Source organism: Amblyraja radiata, chromosome 2 (genome assembly GCF_010909765.2).
Source record: "Amblyraja radiata isolate CabotCenter1 chromosome 2, sAmbRad1.1.pri, whole genome shotgun sequence".
In the NCBI taxonomy this organism is placed as follows: Eukaryota; Metazoa; Chordata; class Chondrichthyes; order Rajiformes; family Rajidae; genus Amblyraja; species Amblyraja radiata.
In genome coordinates this window covers 4,261,453-4,285,898 of record NC_045957.1, presented here as the reverse complement: position 1 = coordinate 4,285,898, position 24,446 = coordinate 4,261,453, and the positions used below count along the sequence as shown (strand labels likewise).

General features: G+C 51.6%; 1 protein-coding gene across 4 annotated transcripts in view; it reads right to left on the bottom strand.

The window, feature by feature from the left end:
• The window catches only part of plcd1 (phospholipase C delta 1), a 154,349-nt gene that overhangs the window by 55,357 nt on the left and 74,546 nt on the right, over positions 1 to 24,446 (bottom strand). For 3 of the 4 annotated variants that reach the window (XM_033040792.1, XM_033040810.1, XM_033040802.1), the window contains exon 2: positions 13,768 to 13,932. In XM_033040792.1, coding sequence (XP_032896683.1) covers positions 13,768 to 13,932 — 165 coding nt within the window. Of the gene's footprint in view, positions 1 to 13,767; positions 13,933 to 21,621; positions 21,834 to 24,446 lie in introns of those variants that run through there. The other variant, XM_033040783.1, reaches the window with a different exon arrangement.

Sequence of the window (24,446 nt, the reverse complement as noted above, 5' to 3'; positions counted from 1 at the left end):
GTTTTCGAAGCCAATATGTGGAGGAACCGACTAGATGGCAGGTCACCCTAGACTGGGTATTGTGTAATGAGGATTAGTTAGCGATCTTGTTGTGCAAAGCCCCTTGGGTAACAGTGACCACAATAATTTCCAGTGTATACAAGCCCAGCCACTCCGTTCTATCAAGATATGACAGTCCCACCATCCCGGGAATTAACCTGGTGAACCTACGCTGCACTCCCTTAATAGCAAGAATGTCCTTCCTCAAATTTAGAGACCAAAACTGCACACAATACTCCAGGTGTGGTCTCACTAGGGTCCTGTACAACTGCAGAAGGACCTCTTTGCTCCTATACTCAACTCCTCTTGTTACGAACAGTGACCACAATATGGTGGAATTCTGCATTAGGATGGAGAGTGACACGGAGGGTCCGCAACAAAGAAAGGAGACTTTGAAGGTATGAGATGGGAATTGGCTAGATAAATTATACTTAAAGGGTTAACGGTGGAGATGCAATGGCAAAGATTTGAAGACCGCATGATGGCTTACAAAAATTGTTCATCCCTGTCTGGCGAAAATATAAAACAGGGAAGGCGGCTCAACTGTGGCTAGTGTTAAATCCATGGAAGAGGCATATGAATTAGCCAGAGGAAGCAGCAAACTGGAGGACTGGGGGAAAGTTAGAATTCAACTGAGGAGGACAAAGGGGTTAATTAAGAAGGGAAAATAGAGCATGAAAGAAAAATTGCAGGGAATATAAAAACTGACAGTAAAAGCTTCTTTAGATATGTGAAGGGAAAAGATTAGTGAAGACAAAAGTAGGTTCCCTACAATCAGAGACAGGTGAATTTATAATGGGGAAACAAGGAAATGGGAGAACAGTTAAACAAGTACTTTGGTTCTGTCTTCACTAAGGAAGACACAAACAATCTCCCAGAAATACTAGGGGACCGTGGATCTAGTGGGAGGGAGGAACTGAAGGGAATCTACATTAGTCAGGAAATGGTGTTAGGTAACTGTTGGGACTGAAGGCAGATAAATCCCCAGGGCCTGATGGTCTGCATGCCAGAGTGCTCAAGGAGGTGGCCCTAGAAATCGTGGATGCATTGGTGATCATTTTCCAATGTTCTCTCGACTCTGGATCAGTTCCTGTGGACTGGAGGGTAGCCAATGTAACTCCACTTTTTAAGAAAGGAGGGAGAGAGAAAACAGGGAATTATAGACCAGTTACCCTTACAGGGGGGTAGATGCTTGAGTCAATTATTAAAGATGTAATAGCAGCGCATTTGGAAAGCAGTGACAGGATCTGTCAAAGTCAGCATGGATTTATGAAGGGGAAATCATAGACTAATCTGGAATTTTTTGAGGATGTAACAAGTAGAATGGATAAGGGAGAGCCAGTGGATGTGGTGTATCTGGACTTTCATAAAGCCTTTGACAAGGTCCCACACAAGAGATTAGTGTGCAAAATTAGAGCACATGGTATTGGGGGTAGGGTATTGACATGGATAGAGAACTGGTTGGCAGCCAGGAAGCAAAGAGTAGGAATTAACAGGGCCTTTTCAGAATGGCAGGCAGTGACTAGTGGGGTGCCGCAAGGCTCAGTGCTGAGATCACAATTATTTACAATATATATTAACGATTTAGACAAGGGAATTAAATGTAACATCTCCAAGCTTGCGGATGACACAAAGCTCGGTGGCAGTGTGAGCTGCGATGAGGATGCTATGTGGCTGCAAGGTGACTTGGATAGGTTGGGTGAGTGGGAAGATGCATGGCAGATGCAGTATAATGTGAATAAATGTGAGGTTATCCACTTTGGTGGCACGAACAGGAAAGCAGATTATTATCTGAATGATGTCAGGTTAGGAAAAGGGGAGGTGCAACGAAACCTGGTTATCCTTATACATCAGTCACTGATATTAAGCATGCAGGTACAGCAGGCAGTGAAGAGAGCTAATGGCATGTTGGCCTTCATTGCGAGAGGATTTGAGTTTAGGAGCAAGGAGGTCCTACTGTAGTTGTACAGGGCCCTGGTGAGACCTCACCTGGAGTATTGTGTGAAGTTTTGGTCTCCTAATTTGTGGAAGGACATTTTTGCTATTGAGGGAGTGCAGTGTAGGTTCACCAGGTCAATTCCTGGGTTGGCGGGACCGACATATGATGAAATAATGGATCGACTGGGTTTGTATTAGAAGGATGAGAGTGGATCTCATAGAAACATAAACAATTTAAGAGATTGGACAGGCTAGATGCAAGAAAAATGTTCCCCATTTTGGAGGAGTCCAGAACCAGGATTCACAATTTAAGAATAAGGGGTAGGCCATTTAGGACTGAGATGAGGAAAGACTTTTTCACCCAGAGAGTTGTGAATCTGTGGAATTCTCTGCCACAGAATGCAGTGGAGGCCGATTCACTGGATGTTTTCAAGAGAGAATAAAGGGGCTGTCCCACTGCGGCGACCTAATTGGGGAGTTTAGAAGAGTTTGCCCTCGACTCGTACTCGCAGCATGGTCGACACGAGGTCCTAGGTCTTTGTAACTCTCCTTCATGCTCGATAGTGGTCCCCGTGTACTCGAGGCCTCAGCTAGGTCGTGGCGTATTTTTCAACATGTTGAAAAATGCCCGCAAGTAAAAAAAGGTCGCCGTGGAAAAAAAAATCGATACTTTTTTTACTCGTAGGTTCAGTCGAGGTAGGTCGTAGTGGGTCAGCATGTTAGTCGTAGGTAATCGAGGGCAGTCGAAGGAGGTCTTCTACATGACACTTTTTCAAACTCACCAATTAGGTCACCGCAGTGGGACAGCCCCTTTAGATTTAGTTCTTAGGGCTAATGGAAACAAGGGGTATGGGGAAAAAGCAGGAACGGGGTACTGATTTTTGCTGATCAGCCATGATCATATTGAATGACGGTGCTGGCTCGAGGGGCCGAATGGTCTACTCCTGCACCTATTTTCTATGTTGTGTATGTTTCTTCAGACTGACAAGGGTCCCAACCAGAAACGTCACCTACTCCTTTTCTCCAGAGATGCATCGCCTGGCCCGCTGAGTTAGTCCGGCATTCAAGAATGTGATTGAGATCTGCGGAGCACGTTTATTCACACAGTGGGTGCCTGGAACGCACTGCCAGGGGTGGTGGTGGAGGCTGATCTGATAGTGGCTTTTAGATAGGCACATGGAAGTGCCAGGAATAGAGGGATATGGATCACCGACAGGCAGATGAGATCAGTTTCACTCGGCTTCAGTCAGAATCAGGAACCCTGTGGGGCTGACGGTGAAAGTGGTGACGAAGGTCATAGACACACACACACACAGCAGGCTCTTCAGCCCTACATGTCCATGCTAACCCGCTTGCCTAACCAAGCTAATCCCACTTAGCTGTTCCTGACCCATATAGAAACATAGAAACATAGAAAATAGATGATCATCCAACTCAGTATCCTTTACCTGCCTTCTCTCCATACCCCCTGATCCCTTTAGCCACAAGGGCCACATCTAACTCCCTCTTATATCCATCCAAACCTTTGCTATTTAGTTTAGTTTAGAGATACAGCGCGGAAACAGGCCCTTTCGGCCCATCGGGTCCGCGCTGACCAGCGATCCCCGCACATTAAACATAGAAATATAGAAAATAGGTGCAGGAGGAGGCCATTCGGCCCTTCGAGCCAGCACCGCCATTCATTGTGATCATGGCTGATCACCCCCAATCAATAACCCGTGCCTGCCTTCTCCCCATATCCCTTGATTCCACTAGCCCCTAGAGCTCTATCTAACTCTCTCTTAAAGGCCATCATACACCTACTAGGGCCAATTTTTTACATCTACCAAGCCAATTAACCTACAAACGTACGTCTTTGGAGTGCGGGAGGAAACCGAAGATCTCGGAGAAACCCCACGCAGGTCACGGGGAGAAGGTACAAACTCCGTACAGACAGCACCCGTAGTCGGGATGGAACCCGGGTCTCCGGCGCTGCATTCGCTGTAAGGCAGCAACTCTACCGCTGCGCCACCGTGATCACCCATGTACCAGACCAAGAGTCAATTAAATATCATGATAGTCCCTGCCTCAACTACCTCTTCTGACAGCTCATTCCATATACACAGCACCCTCTGTGCAAAGAAGTTACCCCTCAGGCTCCTATGAAATGTTTCCCCTTCACCTTAAACCTTAGTCCTCCAGTTCTAGATTTCTCTACTCTTGGCAGAAGACTCTGTGCATCTACCCGATCTATTCCCCTTGTGATTTTACACACCTCTATAAGATCACCCCTCATCCTCCTGCGCTTCCAGGTATAGAGTCCTAGATTGCCCAACCTCCGCCTATAGCTCAGGGCCTCGAGTCCCGGCAACATCCGTGTAAGTCTTCTCTGCGCCCTTTCCAGCTTGACAATAGACAATAGACAATAGGTGCAGGAGTAGGCTATTCGGCCCTTCAAGCCAGCACCGCCATTCAATATGATCATGGCTGATCATCCACAATCAGTACCCTGTTCCTGCCTTCTCCCCATATCCCCTGACTCCGCTATCTTTAAGCTCTACCTTGAAAGCATCCAGAGAGCCTGCCTCCACCGGCCTCTGAACAGAGAATTCCACAGACTCACCACTCTCTGTGAGAAAAAGTGTTTCCTCGTCTCCGTTCTAAATGGCTTACCCCTTATTCTTAAACTGTGGCCCCTGGTTCTGGACTCCCCCAACATCGGGAACATGTTTCCTGCCTCTAGTGTGTCCAAACCCTTAATAATCTTATATGTATCAATAAGTTCCCTCTCATCCTTCTAAACTCCAGAGTGTACAAGCCCAGCCGCTCCATTCTCTCAGCATATGACAGTCCCGCCATCCCGGGAATTAACCTTGTTGCACTCCCTCATCTAACCTGTAGCAGGGTGACCAGAACTGAACGCAATACTCAAAGCGTGTAGGAAGGATCTGCAGATGCCGGTTACACCGAAGATAGACACAAAATGCTGGAGTAACTCAGCGGGACAAGTGGCATCTCTGGATAGAAGGAATGGGTGAGGTTTCGGGTCGAGACCCTTCTTCAAAATCTAATAGCCCTGTCCCACGGTACGAGTTCATTCCAAGAAGTGGTGGCGCTGTTGACAGCTGCGGCTCGCCTGCAGTCCGTCTGTTTTTACTTTTTGTTGTTGTTTTCTTTTGTCCTGTTTTAGTTAAGTTTTAGTTTATTAGGCTGTGTGTATGTGTGGGGGGGGGGGGGGGGGGTGAAACATGTTTTTTTGTCTCTTCCTTCGGGGGAATGCAACTTTTTCTGGTCGTATCCCCCTTCTCTGCCTCCATCTGCGCTGAGGCCTAATGGCGGAGCTGGCAGCCTCCAACTGCGACCGACCTCGAGGCTCCGGAGGCAGAACAGGCCAGGACTTACCAATGCGAGGCTGGCCGAATTCGGAGCTGGGGCGGTGGCGTTCCGGCATTCCGGTTGCCCGGCTTCGGGGCTTCGGAGCTGGGGCGGCGTTCCGGTGGCGGAGGCCCAGCTTCGGGGCTGCGGCGGTGTTCCGGCAGCGGCGACCTGAATTCGGGGCTCGGCCGCGGGCCCAGTGGACGACATCGTCGGGACCTCGCAGGTCACAGGTTGGTGACCTGTTCTCCGGAGCTCCCGCAACTACAGCTGCGTCAACTGGACTGGAGGGCGGCATCTTCGGCAGCTTCGACCACCCCGGGCCATGGAGCTTGAACCGGCCCGTTCGCGGAGCTTGGTTGAGCTGCGGGACTTACTCAACATTACCCGGCGTGGTCACAACAACGGAAGCCTGGATCGTCTCAGCGCAGAGGGAGAACAAAGGAGGGAAGAGACAGAGACTTTAAGACTTTTGCCTCCATCACAGTGAGGAGGTGCCTGGTGAACTCACTGTGGTGGGTGTTAATTTGTGTTTATTGTGTGTTTTGTTATTTTATTATATGTATGACTGCAGGCATGTAATTTCGTTCAGACCGAAAGGTCTGAATGACAATAAAGGAATCTAATCTAATCTAAATCTAAATCTCTCCCGAGCTTAAAAATAATCAAACACGTGGTAAGCACGGAGAATGAACGTAGCGGGTACGTCGGAGCTCGGGGACGTTTCTTAGCGGCTCGTAACGCTAACGGCAGGTACTCGGGAAGACTCGCTAACGGCAGGTAAGCACGGGAAGACTCGTGAAGATTTTTCAACATGTTGAAAAATGTCCACGAGAGCCCCGAGTACCGACGAGTGGCCATTACCGTAAATCTACGAGTTGGAATCAGGGCAAACTCGGGGGAGCTCTTTGAACGAACTCGTACCGTGGGACAGGGCTTTTAGTGTGGCCTCAGCAGTGCCTTGTACAACAAAGGGTGGATTCAGAGACCACACACCGGCTCCAGCAACAGGAAGAGCAGTGCAGGCGTTTATCAGAGGCCAACAGCGCCGTTCCCGTGGGAAATGGATAAAACAGGCAAGAGATAATCCGGGAGCCACTCCTTAGCCGGACAGCGTTGCTGCTTAAAGGGGAATCGCATTGTCAACACACATTTACTTCCCGGCATTACATTTTGTGCTCTGAGTCCCACCGGCGAGCTTACCCTGATAGCCTTGGGAAGACACAAAGTGCTGGAGTAACTCAGCGGGCCAGGCAGCATCCCTGGAGAACATGGACAGGTGACGTTTGCGGTTGGGACCCCTTCTTCAGACTACTCTGGATTACCCTGGAAAGCCTATAAACATGACCAGTACCCGATATTTTTTTAAAACCTGAGTCTGAAGGAGAGTCCCGACCCGAAATGTCACCTATCCATAATCTCCAAGGATGCTGCCTGACCCCCTGTGTTACTCCAGCACTCTGTGTCTTGCCTTGGTAAACCAGCACCTGCAGTTCCTTGTTTCTACCCTGATCTCCTTAATTATCCCATCTGCATGTTGTCGCCATGTTTAAGGAGGAAACATGAGCAACGTTGACTCATTGTAAGGTTTGGTTTAGAGTTACAGCATGGAAACAGGCCCTTCGGCCCACCGAGTCCACCCTGACCCGAATCCGCCCGATCACACAAGTTCTGGTATCCCACTGTTCCATCCAAGAAGCCAATATTGTAACTTGCAAACCCACACCGTCTTTGAGATGTAGAAGGAAACCGGAGCACCCGGTTGGCTTAAAGGCTTAAGGGCTCCATGTTGTATAACTCTAATAGCCCTGTCCCACTGTACGAGTTCATTCCAAGAGCTCTCCCGAGTTTAAAAAAAATTGTGGTAAGCACGGAGAATGAACGTAGCGGGTATGTCGGAGCTCGGGGACGTCTCTTAGCGGCTCGTAACACTAACGGCAGGTACTCGGGAAGACTCGCTAACGGCAGGTAAGCACGGGAAGACTCGTGAAGATTTTTCAACATGTTGAAAAATGTCCACGAGAGCCCCGAGTACCGACGAGTGGCCATTACCGTAAATCTCCGAGTTGGAATCAGGGCAAACTCAGGGGAGAGCTCTTGGAATGAACTCGTACCGTGGGACAGGGGTTTAAGACTTATCCTTAGGCATTTGGACAGGTAAGCTCATGTCATAAGAGCAAAATTCGGCCCATCAAGTCCACTCCGCCATTCAATCATGGCTGATCTATCTTTCCCTCTCAACCCCATTCTCCTGCCTTCTCCCCATAACCCCTGATAGCCCTACTAATCAAATATTTGTCCATTTCTGTCTTAAAAATACAGGCATAGAACAGGTTTAGAGGGACGTGGGTCTACCACGGGCAGGTGGGCCTAGTGTAGATGGGGCATTTTGGTCAGCATGGGCAAGTTGGGCAGAAGGGCCTGTTTCCGTGCTGTACAACAGTGTATTGGAGAGAGCACCAGACCTCCTACTGTTTATTGCCATCATGTCTGTGCCTTCATTTCAATTCTGCAGCTGCGGGATAATCTCGATGGTGACGATCTCTCTGGGAGTGTAAGGCTGGGGGAAGGTGGTTGGATCGTTGACTCCTGCAGCCTGCCCGGCTTTGTCGAGCTTCTACAGTAACCTGTCCCTGCAGGAACGTCGATCCACACCGGAACACACCCCTGGGTGTGGTGGAAGGGAGGGAGCACACATGCACAGGGAGCCCGAGGCACTGGACCTGTACACTGCCTGGGAGAGAGAGACAGGGAGGGACAGGGAGAAAGAGACAGAGAGAGACAGAGAGACAAAGAGAGACAGAGACAGAGAGAGACAGAGACGGACAGAGAGACGGACAGAGAGAGGCAGAGAGAGACGGACAGAGAGAGGGAGGGAGAGAGACAAAGAGAGAGACAGAGAGAGATAGAGAGAGACAGAGAGAGACAGAGAGAGACAGAGAGAGAGACACACACAGAGAGGGACAGAGAGCTAGACAGAGAGAAAGGCAGGGAGAGCAAGAGACGGAGAGAGAGACGTAGAAGAGGTGCCGCCCAGGCCAGAGGCGGTGAGCAGGCCCGGCTTGAACAACCGGTTCCTGCCCAGAGTAGCATCTCCCTGTCTCACGTCCCCTATTCCTGGGCCCACGAGTCAGGAGTGTCTTATTATCATATGTCCCAGGCAGAACAATGAAATTCTTCCTTGCAGCCAGTCAGGCCCCACACATCGGTGGGAGCTGGCCAGCCCAAGCAATGGATACATGCAGAGCAGTACAGCACTGGGACAGGCCCTTCACCACACAGTGTCTGTGCTGTACATGGCTTCCCCAGATCCTCACCTTCCACCACCCAGCTATCCCACTCCTCGCACACCCTTCCCCCGGCCCTTCAATCCATCCACTTCCCTCTAGTTTTACATTGCACTCCTCCTCTCCTGCCCAAACACCATTGTCTCCTTTTTCATCTCCAGCCTTTGTCACTTACTCCACCCATGTGCCACACCTGCGGTAGACACAACATGCCGGAGTAACTCAGCGGGACAGGCAGCATCTCTGGAGAGAAGGAATGGGTGACGTTTCGGTCCGAGACCCTTCTTCGATCTGAAACGTCACCTGCATCCACCTCTCACTTGCCAGGCTTTGTCATGCCCCCACCTCTCTCCCCCCCACCCACAATCGGTCTGAAGCGTTGCCTGTCCATTCCCTCCACAGACGCTGCCTGACCCGCCGAGTTCCTCCAGCACTTTGTGTTTTTTTCACCATGCCAGTATCTGCATGCATTTCCTTGTTTAAGAGGGAACTGCAGGTGCTGCAAAATCGAAGGTAGACAAAATTGCTGGAGAAACTCAGCGGGTGAGGCAGCACCTATGGAGCGAAGGAAATAGGCAACGTTTCGGGTCGAAACCCTTCTTCAGTCTGATGTGAGGGTGGGAAGAAGAAAGGAAGAGGTGGAGTCAGTGGGCTGAGGGAGAGCTGGGAAGGAGAGGAGAAAGCAGGGACTACCTGAAATTAGAGAAGTCAATGTTCATGCCGCTGGGGTGCAGACTGCCCAAGCGGAATATGAGGTGCTGCTCCTCCAATTTACGGTGGTGCTCACTCTGGCCATGGAGGAGGCCCAGGACAGAAAGGTCTGCATTCATAAGATCATAACATCATAAGTGACAGGAGAATTAGGCCATTCGGCCCATCAAGTCTACTCTGCAATTCAATCATGGCTGATCTATCTCTCCCTCCTAACCACATTCTCCTGCCTTCTCCCCATAACCCCTGACACCCGGACTAATCAAGAATCTATCTATCTCCACCTTAAATATATCCACTGACTTGGCCTCCACACCCTACTGTGGCAAAGAATTCCACAGATTCACCGGCACAGCTCATTCCACAGCTCTCTAATAAAACTAATGACGAAATCCAGCCATGAGCTGATATTATAAATCTCTTTATTACAGGGAGTGGCTGGGAATGATTCAATACGTGGGGAGCTGCAGAATGTAAATGAAAGGCATGCAGGTGAGAGTGTGTTCACAGCATGGGCCAGTGGACTGAATGGGCGCATGGAGTGGTACAGTGTAGGAACAGGCCCTTCGGCCCAACTTGCCCACACCGGCCAACATGTCCCATCTACACTAGTCCCACCTGCCCGCGTTTGGTCCATATCCCCGCAAATCTGTCCTATCCATGTACCTGTCTAACTGTTCCTTAAACGTTGGGATAGTCCCTGCCTCTTTAGAGTCATAGAGTGATACAATGTGGAAACTGGCCCTTCGGCCCAACTTTCCCACACCGGCCAACATGTCCCAGCTATACTAGTCCGCGTTTGGCCCATATCCCTGTCCTATCCATGCACCTGTCTAGTAAGAGTCTGTAAGCTTCATGAATCTAGATTGACTGCACAGCAAAGATAACTTCATTAAAACTATGGTTTAGGAAGCGTAGACGGTATAACCTTTTCCCCCGCATGGAAATATGAAGACTACAGGGCATAGGTTTAAGGCGAGGGGAGTAGAGGTCAAAGGAGATGTGCAGAGCAAGTCTTTTTTTCCACAAGGAGAGGTTGGACAGACTTGGGGAAAAAAGACACAGAGTGCTGGAGTAACTCAGCGGGTCAGGCAGCATCTCTGGAGAACATGGGTAGATAATGTTTTGGATTGGGACTCTTCTTCAGCCAACATGGTGGTGCAGCAGTAGAGTTGCCACCTCACAGCGCCAGAGACCCGGGTTCGATCCTGACTACGGGTGCTGTCTGCACGGAGTTTGTACGTTCTCCCCGTGACCTGCGTGGGTTTTCTCCGGCGCTCCGGTTTCCTCCCGCACCCCAAAGATGTGCAGGTTTGTAGGTTAATTGGCTTCTGCAAATTGGCATTAGTGTGCAGGATAGAGCTAGTGGTGTGGTCGGTGTGGACTCGGCAGGCCAAGATCCTGTTTCCACGCTGTATCTCTAAACTAAACCGAACAAGGAATTGTAGATGCTGGCCCCAACCCGAAATGGCACCTATCCACGTTCTCCAGAGATGCTGCCTGACCCGCTCAGCTCCTCCAGCACTTTGTGTCCTTTTTTTGTGAACCAGCATCTGCAGTTCCTTGCATCACTGTTGTACAAACTAGGATTGTTTTCTCTGGAATGCTGCAGGTTGAGTGGAGACCTGATAGAAGTGTGTAAACCTATGAGAGCAATAGATACGGTAGACAGCCAGAACCTTTATCCAAGGATGGAAATGCCAAAGGCGAGAGGACAAAGGCGAGAGGGGCAAAGTCTAAAGGAGATGTGCGGAGGATAGTGTTTTTACACAGAGGGTGGTGGGTGCCTGGAACGTGCTGCCAGGGGTTGTGGTGGAGGAGGCAGATATGATAGGGACATTTAAAAAGCTTTTAGATAGACACGTGAATACGCAGGGTACTGATCTCGTCACTGATAACAGGGTACTGAATGTGGATGATCAGCCATGATCACATTGAATGGCCGTGCTGGCTCGAAGGGTCTATTGTCTATTGAATGGGGGTGTGTGGATCATGTACAAGCAGGTGAGGTTGGTTCATCTGCCCAGTCCATCATCGGCTCTGACCTCCCTTCCATCAAGGGGATCTATCGCAGTCGCTGCCTCAAAAAGGCTGGCAGTATCATCAAGGACCCACACCATCCTGGCCACACACTCATCTCCCCGCTACCTTCAGGTAGAAGGTACAGGAGCCTGAAGACTGCAACGTCCAGGTTCAGGAATAGCTACTTCCCCACAGCCATCAGGCTATTAAACTTGGCTCGGACAAAACTCTGAACATTAATAGCCCATTATCTGTTTATTTGTACTTTATCAGTTTATTTATTCATGTGTGTATATACGTATATAATGGTATATGGACACACTGATCTGTTCTGTAGTCAATGCCTACTCTGTTCTGTTGTGCTGAAGCAAAGCAAGAATTTCAATGTCCTATCTGGGACACATGACTCTTGAATCTTGAATCTTCATCTTGGCATTATATTCAACGTGGCCATTGTGGGCCAATGGACCTGTCCCTATGCACTGCTAACTGCTCTGTGTCCGTCCCCACACTTGGAAAGGGCTAGAATCCTTGCTGAGAGGCGCACACTTGCACTGCTTCCTGATCGGAGACCATTGAGTGAGTATTGGGCCATGCACACCCTGCAACCCATCCCACTATCCCACGCTTCCTGTCTTGTGTGAAAACACACACCTCCAAACTCAGGGAGTTTCTTCCCATCTGTTAATCAGGTAACTCAATCATCCTATCAACAACTAACTACACAGCGGTCCTGACCTCCCATCGACCTCATTGAAGACCCTCAGACCAAAGATCCTATAGCGGAGCAAGATAGACCACTCCTGCTAAATACAATGGGCTGACGTGTAGTACGCAACAGAGCAGAACGTGGGCCTTTTTTTCCATCCATTTCAGTAACCCGACCCGACCCGACTCGCAGTGTAATCAACGTTGCGGGGGAACAGTTTGTGTTAATAAATTATAATTCTGAAAATGAGGAGAAGATTTTTACCAAAGAACTTTGATTTTTACGAGGATGTTTCCGTATCCGGCTTCCGTCTCCGCACTAGTATCTTTGCTCCGCTATGATGGGATCATTGGTGCGGAGACGGAAGCCGGTTACGGAAATGGGGCCGAAAATTAACCGTGAATCTGCCTGTGACCGTACTACGTCTTTTTCGTCGAGTGGACCATCTTGCTTGCTATAGGATCTTTGCCTCAGACTATCTTTATTCAGATATAACTGGACTTTATCTTGCACCAGACATTATTCCCTTCATTCTGTATCTGTACACTGTGGGATTGTAATCATATGTGTCGTCTTTCCGCTGACTGGTTAGCACGCAACATAAAACATTTCACTGTACCTCGGTACATGTGACAATAAACTAAACGAAACACCTTCCCATTACACTCACAGTGTTGAGTCTAACACCACAGAAACAGGTCTTTCTGCCCGTCGAGCCCTTGCCCACCACCACGCAACCACCCCCCCTCCCAATGGTTGAATTGTTCTAGATTATCACATGTTCCCGATGTTGGGGGAGACCAGAACCAGGGGCCACAGTTTAAGAATATGGAGTAGGTCGTTTAGAACAGAGACGAGGAAACACTTTTTCTCACAGAGAGTGGTGAGTCTGTGGAATTCTCTGCCTCAGAGGGCGGTGGAGGCCGGTTCTCTGGATGCTTTCAAGAGAGCTAGATAGGGCTCTTCAAGATAGCGGAGTCAGGGGATATGGGGAGAAAGGAAGAACAGGGTACTGATTGTGGATGATCAGCCATGATCACATTGAATGGCGGTGCTGGCTCGAAGGGCCGAATGGCCTCCTCCTGCACCTATTGTCTATTGTACCGAGGTACAGCAAAATTATTTTTTTTGTATACAAGTCAGGAAATTATCACTATATGTAAACACGATCCCAGATTAAGAACAGAGTGTTAATATGAGACCATATTCAAGAGTGGCCAGGTTTTAACGCCAGTTTCAAAGGCCAGGTTGCTTTAAGTGTAGCCGAGCTACAAAGGCCTGTTGTCCTGGTGGTGTTGCTGGGTTGGCCTGGGCGAGCCAAGTTGCAGTGCCCACCGCCGCAGCTCCACCGCTCTACGCCGCTGCAGGCCCGCTCTCCCGGTCTCCTGGAGACACCGATCCCATTTCATTCTCCACACATTCCCAGATTCCCAAACACGTTCCCTACACTTACAGCTGACCGTCAACCGACCAACTATGGAACGCGGGAGAGAAACCGGAGGAAACCCACCCCCCCCCCGTGGTCACAGGGAGAACGTGCAAACTCCACACACGGAGCGACAGCAGCCGAGGTCAGGATGGGACCCGGGTCGCTAGCAGGGACGAGGAAGGAATGCATGTGCCCTTGGCAGGGTGCTTCAGTAATGTACACTTTCTTTAGGTACTCTCCCCTTCCCTCCATCCTCCCAACAGGCCCGTGGCACTCACAGATTTGGCTCCTGGCCGATTTCAGGATCTTCTGGGAGTCGTACCACACGGTGTGAACATCTTCCTGCAGCTTGTAGAATCGGGACTTCATCCACGAGCTGGACTTGATCTTCTGCAGGTAGCTGCCCCGGAGCATGGCTTTCACGTCCTCATCCTCGATGAAACCTTGTGCGGGACACAGAGAGGACACGTCAGTCACAGGGTCCCGGGGAATGGAGGTGGAGGGTTGGGGGGGGCACCCAGGTGGAAATGGAGAGGGGTGGGGCGGGTAGTGGAGAGCGAGGAACACAAGTGAGATAGAGCGGAAAAGAGGGCACGTGATACGCTTGCCTTCATCGGTCACGGCACGAGTACAAGAGTCAGGAGGTCACGATGCACCTCTATCGGACTTGGGTCGGGCTGCAATTGAGGACTGTGTGCAGTTGTGGTCGCCCCCATTACAGGAAGCATGTGGAGGCTTTGGAGAGGGTGCAGAGGAGGTTCACCAGGATGATGCCTGGATTAGAGGGTGTTAGATACAGGGAGAGGCTGGACACACTGGGATTGTTTTGGCTGGAGGGCCGGAGATTGAGGGGAGATCTGATAGTGGTATATAAAACGGGGCATAGTCAGAGCCTTTTACCGCAGGGCAGAAATGCTGAAGACTAGAGGGCACGGCTTTAAGATGAGAGGGGGGGGGGAAGTTGGACGGAGATGTGTGGGACAAGTTTTGTTTTCATACAGAGTGTGTTGGTTACACATGCCGCGTTGCCTGGGGTGGTGGTGGAGGCAGATACCATGGTGGTGTCAGAGGCTTTTCAAAAGGCTCATGGATAGAGAGTCAGGAGTGTTTTGTTGTCATTAACCCCAGATAGAACAAGGACATTCACACTTGCAGGGATTCGGGGGATGTGGACCACGTGCAGGCCGAGAAGACTGGTTTAATTTGGCATCACGTTTGGCACGGACCTCGTGGGCAGAGAGGAACTGCAGATGCCGGTTTACACTGAAGATGGGCACAAAGTGCTGGAGTAACTCAGCGGGTCGGGCGGCATGTCCGGAGAAAAAGTGTGGGTGACGTTTGTTATATATAAGATTGTTAAGGGTTTGGACTCGCTAGAGGCAGGAAACATGTTCCCGATGTTGGGGGAGTCCAGAACCAGGGGCCACAGTTTAAGAATAAGGGGTAAGCCATTTAGAACGGAGACGAGGAAACACTTTTTTCTCACAGAGAGTGGCGAGTCTGTGGAATTCTCTGCCTCAGAGGGCGGTGAAAGCAGGTTCTCTGGATACTTTCAAGAGAGAGCTAGATAGGGCTCTTATAGATAGCAGAGTCAGGGGATATGGGGAGAAGGCAGGAACGGGGTACTGATTGGGGATGATCAGCCGAATGGTCTGCTCCTGCACCTATTAGAAACATAGAAACATAGAAATTAGGTGCAGGAGTAGGCCATTCGGCCCTTCGAGCCTGCACCGCCATTCAATATTGTCTATTGTCTATTGATGTTTCGGGTTGGGACCCTTCTGTGTGGACAGCTTGGGCCATGTTCTGTGAGCTGGTGGGGAATGTGAGAGAGGGGGAGGGAAGAGCAGCCAAACACAGTCGGTGGTGGGAGTGTGGGGGGAGGGGGGGTGAGAATGTGTAGGGAAGTGCAAGGAATTGCAACAAGGGTTAAGGTCGGAGAAAGGAGGAGAAGGCAGGAGAGGAAAGGCAAAGGGTTGCAGAGGGTGGAAGATGTGCTCAGTTGAGGTTAGTGTCACGTGTACCGAGGTACAGTGAAAAGCTAGAGGTGTGTAATTCACATATCACCGTACCTTAATTGGTACACGTGACAATAAAAGACTATTTAACTAGTCTGCGGAAGGACAGTAAACTATGACAATCGACCCGTGGCATGAGAAGGGCAGGGAAGAGAGAGGGAGGGCAGGAATGGCCACAGAAGTTGGGGACAAGCATGGAAGGAAGATTTGGGGGGGGGGGGGCAGGGGTTAAAGGGGAAAAGATTAGAGGGCGGGGAGGAATAAGGAAGGTGCACCCCAGAGAGCTGGGAAGATGCTATGATCTCACAGATAATATAATAGAATCATTAAATCACACACAGACTGCGATACTATTAAACGATTAAAATGTTTCCATGCCGAATAACTCGATGACTATGAGACTAGAGAAAGGAAAGGGTCAGAGTGCGCGTTAGTTCCCAGACAGGACCATCTCAGAGTGCTGGACATCTTGGGGCACACAACATCCTCCAAATACGCTCGGAGCTGCATAGACTTTGACATTGGTTCTGTCTCTTTGTACTATGATTGTTTGTGTGTTAGATTTTACCGATCCCTTGCCTGGGATCGACGCTCCAACCGTGGCCTGCGGACATTGCATCGAGAGCTCGCAGTCTCGGGAGAGGCCGTAGATGTCGGGAGCTCCAATGACGCAGAAGGTTCAACCAGCCCCGACCCGGGGTCCGATCGCTCGGCGCGGGGGAGTTGACAGCCCCCCCCCCCCGATGCGGAAGCTTGATCGCCCCGATGTGGAGGGCCCAAACACCACCGGCTACGAGAGTGAGATCGTCCCGTCAACAGAGGGCTCGAGGCTCCCGACCGTGGGAAAACAAAGAAGGGAAGCGATTGAACTTTCTTCCCCTTCCATCACAGTGTGGAATGTGGAGGAGTCACTGTGGTGGATGTTTATGTTCAAATGTATTTTGTGTGTTCCCTTGCTTTTTATTGGTATGACTGTTTAAAATGGCAAATGAAATTCCTCGTATGTTGCAAAACATACTTGGCTAATAAAGTATTATTTTGACTGTATGTGTACATGTGTATACATGTATACACACACATACAAATACACACACACACACACACACATATACAAATACACACACACACATATACACACACACATACATACACACACATATACATACACACACATATACAAATACACACACACACACACACACACACATATACACACACACATATACACAGGCACATACACATACACACACACACACACACACATATATATACAAACACATACACACACACACATACACACACACACACACACACACACACACATATACAAACACACACACACACACATATATACAAATACACACACACACACACACACACACACACACATATATATACACACACACACATATATACACAGGCACATACACAAACATACTATGTTATACTGCAAGAATGAATGTCATTGTTCTGTTTGGGACATATGACAACAAAACACTCTTGACTATATACGATCAATAACACATGAGGCATCAGAGGTTCAGAAGGGGCAATGTGAGGAGCTCTTAAATACTGACTGGGAATACTTGGTGGGAGCCGATTGTTATCAAATCTTCCCAATCCAAAATGGGTCCAGGGAGCCTGGTTTGGATTGGGAATATTCGAGAGCAATCACCTCCCATGGCCCAAACTGAGCAAGCACCAAGAGGTCAGGCACTCTGAGATAGTCCTGCCCGGGAACTGAGAGGCACTGAGGCCCTTTCCCTTCCCTGGTCTCTTAGCCATACAGCATGGAAACAGGCCCTTCAGCCCAACACGCCTATGCCGACCACGATTGTCCCACATGCCCGCATTTGGCCCATACCCCTCGAAACCTTTCCTATCCCTGTACCAGGGCAGCACAGTGGCGCAGTGGTGAAGTTGCTGCCTTACAGCACCAAAGATCCAGGTTCGATCCTGACCAGGATGCTGCCTGTACGGAGTTTGTACATTCTCGGTGGGTTTTCTCCGGTTGCTCCGGTTTCTTCCCACGCTCCAAAGACATGCAGGTTTGTAGGTTAACTGGCTTCTGCAAATTGTCCCTAGTGCGTAGGATGGAACTAGTGGAGGGGTGATCACTGGTCAACGTGGAATCGATGAGCGGAAGGGCCTGTTTCCACGCTACATATTTAAATTAAACTACATATCCACGTGTCTTTTAAATGTTGTTATAGTACCTGCCTCATCTACCTCCTCTGGCAACTCATTCCACATACCCCCAACCCTCTGTGTGAAAAGGTTGCCCTTCAGGTTCCTATTAAATCTTTCCCCTCTCGCTATAAACCTGTGTCCTCAGCTTCTGGATTCCGCTAGTCTGGGTGAAAGACGGTGCATTCACCCTATCCATACCCCTCGTGACGTTGTACTCCTCTATAAGATCACCCCTCATCCTCCTGCACTTCGAGTAATAGTCCTACCCTGCCCCTTCTCTCCCTAGAGCTCAGACCCTCAGGTCCTGGCAACATCTCCGCACAATCTCCAGCTTAATGCCATCCTTTCCGTAGCAGGGCAACCAAAACTGAAAACAACACTCCAAATGCAGCCTCGCTACTTAATGTCTTATACAACTGGATACAAACATCCAAACTTCTAAGGTAGACACAAAGTGCTGGAGTAACCCAGCGGGACAGGCAGCATCTCTGGAGAGAAGGAATGGGTGACGTTTTGGATCAAGCCCCTTCTTCAGTCTGAAGAAGGTAGACACAAAATGCTGGAGTAACTCAGCGGGACAGCAAGTACAAATACAACAGTTCACTTTACATAGTTCAAGGTCTCAGCAAACAAGTAAATGAGTAGTTACTCGTGTGTGGGAGGAATACTGTGTGTACACCACCTGCTACATCCTCTCCATTGCTCCTAGCGGGACCGATTCTTCGTTGAATTTAGTTCAACACCATTTCCACTTCATGTTTCATGTAAGCAAGAGCCCGGCTGCCCCCTTCACACTGCCCACTCTGCTGAAAGTGTGGAGAAGGGCACTGCAAATGCTGGTTTATACAGAAAGCAGACACAAAGTGCTGGAGTAACTCCGTGGGTCAGGCAGCATCACTGAGGGGGGGGGAACGGGATGGTCCCGACCCAAAACGTCACCCATCCTTTTTCTCCAGAGGTGCTGGCCTGACCCGCTGAGTTACTCCAGCACTCTGTGTCCTATTTTGCTAAAAGGCCGGCTGATCCAGAGAGACTAAAAACACAGAGCGGGGAGGAATAGAAAGAAAGTGAAAGAGGGAGAAAAGGAGAAAGCGAGAGGGAGAAAGGGAGAGGAGGGAGAGGGAGAGGGAGAGGGAGAGGGAGAGGGAGAGGGAGAGGGAGAGGGAGAGGGGACCGAGGGAGAGGGGACGAGGGAGGAGGGAGGAGGGAATGGGAGAGGGAGACGGGAGAGGAGAGGGAGAGGAGGAGGAGAGGGAGAGGGAGAGGTAGAGGATAGAGGGGGGGGGAGAGCGCGGGGTTGGGCGGGGGAGGCGGAGAGGGAGAGAGGGACTGAGAGGGAGAGGAGAGGGAGGCGGGGGAGGAGGGAGAGGGAGAGGGAGAGGGAGAGGGAGAGGGAGAGGGAGAGGGGGAGGGGGAGGGGAAGGAGAGGGGAGGGGGAGAGGCGGGGTGGGGAGGGGGAGAGGGGGAGGGGGCAGGGGAGAGGGGGAGGGGGAGGGGGAGGGGGAGGGGGAGGGGGGGGGGAGGGGGAGGGGAGGGGCGAGGGGGAGGGGGGAGGGAAAGAGATGAGGATGGAGAGAGGGAGAGGTGAGAGGGAGAGGTGAGAGGGGGGTGGGAGAGAGAGGGGGGGAGGGGGAGAGGGAGAGAGGGAGCAGAGGAGGGAGGGGCGGGGGAGGGAGAGGGAGGGGAGAGGGGGAGGGGGGGGGGGGAGGGGGGAGGGGGGGGAAAGGGGGGGGGAGAGGGAGAGAGGGAGGGGGAGAGGGAGAGAGAGAGGGAGTGAGAGAGGGAGAGAGAGAGAGGGGAGATAGGGAGAGAGTGAGAGAGGGAGAGAGGAGAGAGGAGAGAGGAGAGAGGAGAGAGGGAGGGAGGGAGAGAGGTAGATAGGGAGGGAGAGAGAGAGGGAGAGAGCGAGGGAGAGAGGGAGAGAGGGAGGGAGAGAGAGAGGGAGAGAAGGTGGGAGTGAGAGAGAGGGGGAGAGGGAGGGAGGGAGAGCGGGAGAGAGGGAGAGGGGGAGAGGGGGGGGGGGGGAGAGAGGGGGGGAGGGGGGGGGGGGGAGGGGGAGAGGGGGAGGGAGAAGAGGTGATACTCAGAAACAGGTGGTTCAGGATCTGTATTGGAGATGGCGAGCTATTTTACAGTCACCCCCTCTTTCCACTCTCTCGTGCCCCATTTCACTCTATCTCAGTACAAATGGCAATAAATAAACCAATACCTACAACACTTTGCCCCCTATTCCCCCCTCGGGCTTTACATCTCACTCCTGTCCTTATCTGACCACGTAGGCTCTTTCTCACCTCTGCCCTTTGCCACTTACTGCACCCATCTACCAAACAAAAACTCCCCACACCTGTATCCACCTATCACTTGCCCGGGTCCCCCCCCCCCCCCCCCCACCACCCAATACAATCGCCTGAGGGGTCTCGACCCGACACGTCACCTGTTTGTTCCTCCCCAGAGGCTGCCTGGCCCCCAGCACATTGCATTTTGCACTGTATTACAGCTGGACTTTTTCTTTCTCCAATGTAATATTAATACCTGCCTTAAATGCATTTGTAACTGCAAAGAATACTCTAAAATATACAGCTGTTCAATGAGCTTGTACTGATAATGAATATTGTATCATAACACCTTGAGACAGCAGTTGTGCCCACACATTTGTTCTCTCACTCACTCACTCACTCTCTCTCACACACACGCTCTCTCCGCTCTCTCTCAAACTCTTTCCTGCATTCTCACTCTCTCACACTCTCTCTCTTCCTCTCTCTCTATCATACACTCCCTTGCACTCCCTCTCGATCACAATCTCACACACACTCACACAAACTCACACACACACACTCACACAAACTCACACACTCTCGCACACACACACTCTCACACACACACTCTCACACACTCGCACACACTCGCACACACACTCGCACACACACTCTCACACACACTCTCACACACTCGCACACACACTCGCACACACACTCGCACAAACTCACACACACTCGCACACACACTCGCACACACACTCGCACAAACTCACACACACTCGCACACACACTCGCACACACACTCGCACAAACTCGCACACACACTCGCGCACACACTCACACAAACTCGCACACACACTCGCACACACACACTCGCACACACATTTAAACCACACACACACACACACACACACACTCACATACAAAGCCTCCACCTCACACACACTCACACACACACACCCTCCACACACACACACTCGCACACACACTCACACAAACTCGCACACACACTCGCACAAACACTCGCACACACACTCGCACAAACTCGCACACACACTCGCACACACACTCACACAAACTCGCACACACACTCGCACACACACACTCGCACACACACTCACACACACACACACTCACACACACACTCGCACACACTCACACACACTCACACACACACTCTCTCACACACACACACTCGCACACACACTCACACAAACTCGCACACACACTCGCACACACACTCGCACACACTCACACACACTCTCTCACACACACACACTCGCACACACTCTCTCACACACACACACACACACTCACACACACTCTCTCACACACACTCTCACACACACTCGCACACACACTCGCACACACACTCGCACACGCACACACTCACTCACACACACACTCACACAAACTCGCACACACACTCGCACACACTCACACACACACTCTCTCACACACACACTCACACACACACACACAAACTCTCGCACACTCGCACACACACTCACACACACACACTCTCACACACACTCTCACACACACTCTCACACACACACTCACACACACACTCACACACACACACTCTCACTCACACACACTCTCACACTCACACTCACACATACACACAAATATAATTACTCAGAAATTACCCGATTCATTTTACCTTCATGTACAGCAACTGAACTGGGCTTTGCGACTTCAGGATTTTCTATGTGATCAGGGGATTGTACTCTTGTCTGCAGTAGACTATCTCTGGAGGCTAGACTGCCATCACCGCTCGGTCCTCCATCACCACCCGTCTGCCTGGAGCTACCACTTTTCAGGGCTCCTCGCGGCGGCTGCATCTCAAGCCTCGACCTCCTGGTTGACCCTTTCCCCACGCCCGCCTGCCCATCCTTCTCCCCAAAACGCACCCTCTTCTCTGGTCTCGACCCCTCCCCTACTGGCCCCCACCTCTCCAGAAAGCGCACCCTCCTCTCCCCCCTCAGCCCCTTCCCGGCCGTGCGCTTCTTCCTGCCTGCTGGCGTCCACCTGCCGCTGCCCGGCGTCCTTTTCCCGCTGCCCGGCGTCCTTTTCCCGCTAGCGGGCGTTCTTTTCCCACTGGCGGGCGTTTTTTTCCCGCTTGTCGGCATCCACCTCCCGCTGACTGGTGTCCTAATCCCGCTGGCTGGCAACATTCTCCCGATTAGCGGAGTCCTGTTCCCACTGGCGGGCGTCCTTGCCCCACTCGACCCGCTCCATGAGCGCTTGCCCTTCCACAGCCACCCCCGCCCAGCTGAACCATCCCCCTCCTTGCTGGAATGCCCGCTCCCCGGGGTTTCGCCCGCCCGCCACGTCCCGGGACTGTGAGGCTCGGGAATGGAGCGCCCGACCAAGGACTCCTGGCTCTGGCTCCTGGATGCCCGCTCCTGCCGTAATATCTCCAGCCTGTCTGCCAGCTCCCCGGCCTCCACCCCCAACTCGTAGCCTTCGACACTGTCGCCCAGGAGCCCCACCACCGATTCCGAGCTCTTGGGCTCCATAATGGGGAAATCCATCCCTCCGCCCAGGTGGCCCGCTCCGACACTCGGCTGCCTTTCTCCCGCATCCGGGGCTGCCAACTCGGTACCCGCACCGCCCTCTCCCTCACCCGGGCTCCTGCCCACCAAGTCCCCACTCATCCCCATGGCCGGCACGACTGGACCCGCTATCCAATCTTCCTGCTCCACCACCTCAGCCTGGGGTTCTGCTCCCCAGCTCTGTGGTGGGGCCAAGTCAGTTCCGGGTCCCTCCGTCCCGTCGCCGCCTCCGGTGCTGTCGCCGCTGCCGCTGCCGCTGCTGCCGCGTCGCTTCCGGGCGTACTTCTGGAAAGCCCACCAGCCAAAGGCCACGGCACCTCCGCCCAGCGTCAGGCTGAGGACCAGCAGGATGCTGATGGCGAGGATGTTCATCGGTCAGACACCTGGCTGCCTGCCTGCCCAAGGGAAAAGGGTCTCAGAGCTGCGTGTCACACCGCACTACAGAAGCAACCAGGAGGCAAACGTTGGCCCCCCTCTCCCGCCCAACAGGAACGCAAGCTGGGCTTGGGGCTTTGTGAGACGGGGGGGTGTGAGACGGGACGGGGAGGGGGCATCTGGAGTGTGACAATAGACAATAGACAATAGGTGCAGGAGGCCATTTGGCCCTTCGAGCCAGCACCGCCATTCAATGTGATCATGGCTGATCATCCGCAATCAGTACCCCGTTCCTGCCTTCTCCCCATATCCCCTGACTCCGCTATCTTTAAGAGCCCTATCTAGCTCTCTCTTGAAAGCATCCAGAGAACCGGCCTCCACCGCCCTCTGAGGCAGAGAATTCCACAGACTCACCACTCTCTGTGAGAAACAGTGTTTCCTCGTCTCCGTTCTCCGTGTGCTCCTGACCCACTGTGTCACTCCAGCGTTTCATGTCTACCATCCACCTCATTGGACACCCCTGGACTATCTCTAATCGGACATTATCCTGCGCTAAACATTATTCCCTTGATACTGTATCTGTACAGAGTGGACGGCCGGATTGTAATCGCGTACAGTCTTTCCGCAGACTGGATAGCACGCAGCCAAGCAGCTTTTCACTGTACCTTGGTACACGTGACAATAAACTAAGCTAAAACAAATATACTGGAAGAATACGGGACGTGGGTGGGGAAGCCCACAGCCTAGTCAACCGTTTGAGTCAGGCAGCGTCTGTGAAGAACGTGGAGAAATGACGCCAGGTCAGGACCCTCCTTTACTTGACCCGAAACGTCATCTACCCATGTTCTCCAAAGATGCAGCTTCCAGCACTACCGTTATGTAAAACAGGTGGCACGGAAACAGGTGGCGCAGCGGGTAGAGCTGCTGCCTCACAGCACCAGAGATCCGGGTTCCATCCTGACTACGGGCGCTGTCTGTACAGAGTTTGCACCTTCTCCCAGTGACCGCGTGGGATTTCACCGGGTGCTCCGGTTTCCTCCCACACTCCAAAGACGTAGGGCATAGCTTTCAGGTGAAAGGGACAAAGTCTAATGGGCCTGCCCCACTTGGGCGATTGTTTTAGGCAGCTACAGGCGACTAGTTTGTCGCCACATGTTCGCCGCCGGTGGTCGCGGGGAGTCGTCTCCTCAGTCGCGCAAAAAGTCGTAGCGTCTTTCTGGTCGCCGCTAGATTTTCAAACATTTTCTGCAACAGTGGGTTTGACACCAATGAGCGTATCTTGAGGAGGTGCAGTCGTAGGTTGTTCGGCGACCTGCTGCGACTATGACAGTCGCCCGCAGTTGCCTCAAAAATCGCCAAGTGGGACACGCCCGTAAAGGAGGTGTGTGGTGCCAGCTTTAAAAAACCCCTTCTAAAAGCCTCTTAAACTCCACTATCGTATCTGCCTCCACCACAACCCCTGGCACCTATCAGCCACTGTGTAAAAAACAAAACGCACCACACATACCCTTGAAACTTTGTCCCTTTTACCTGAATGTTATGCCCTCTAGTCTTT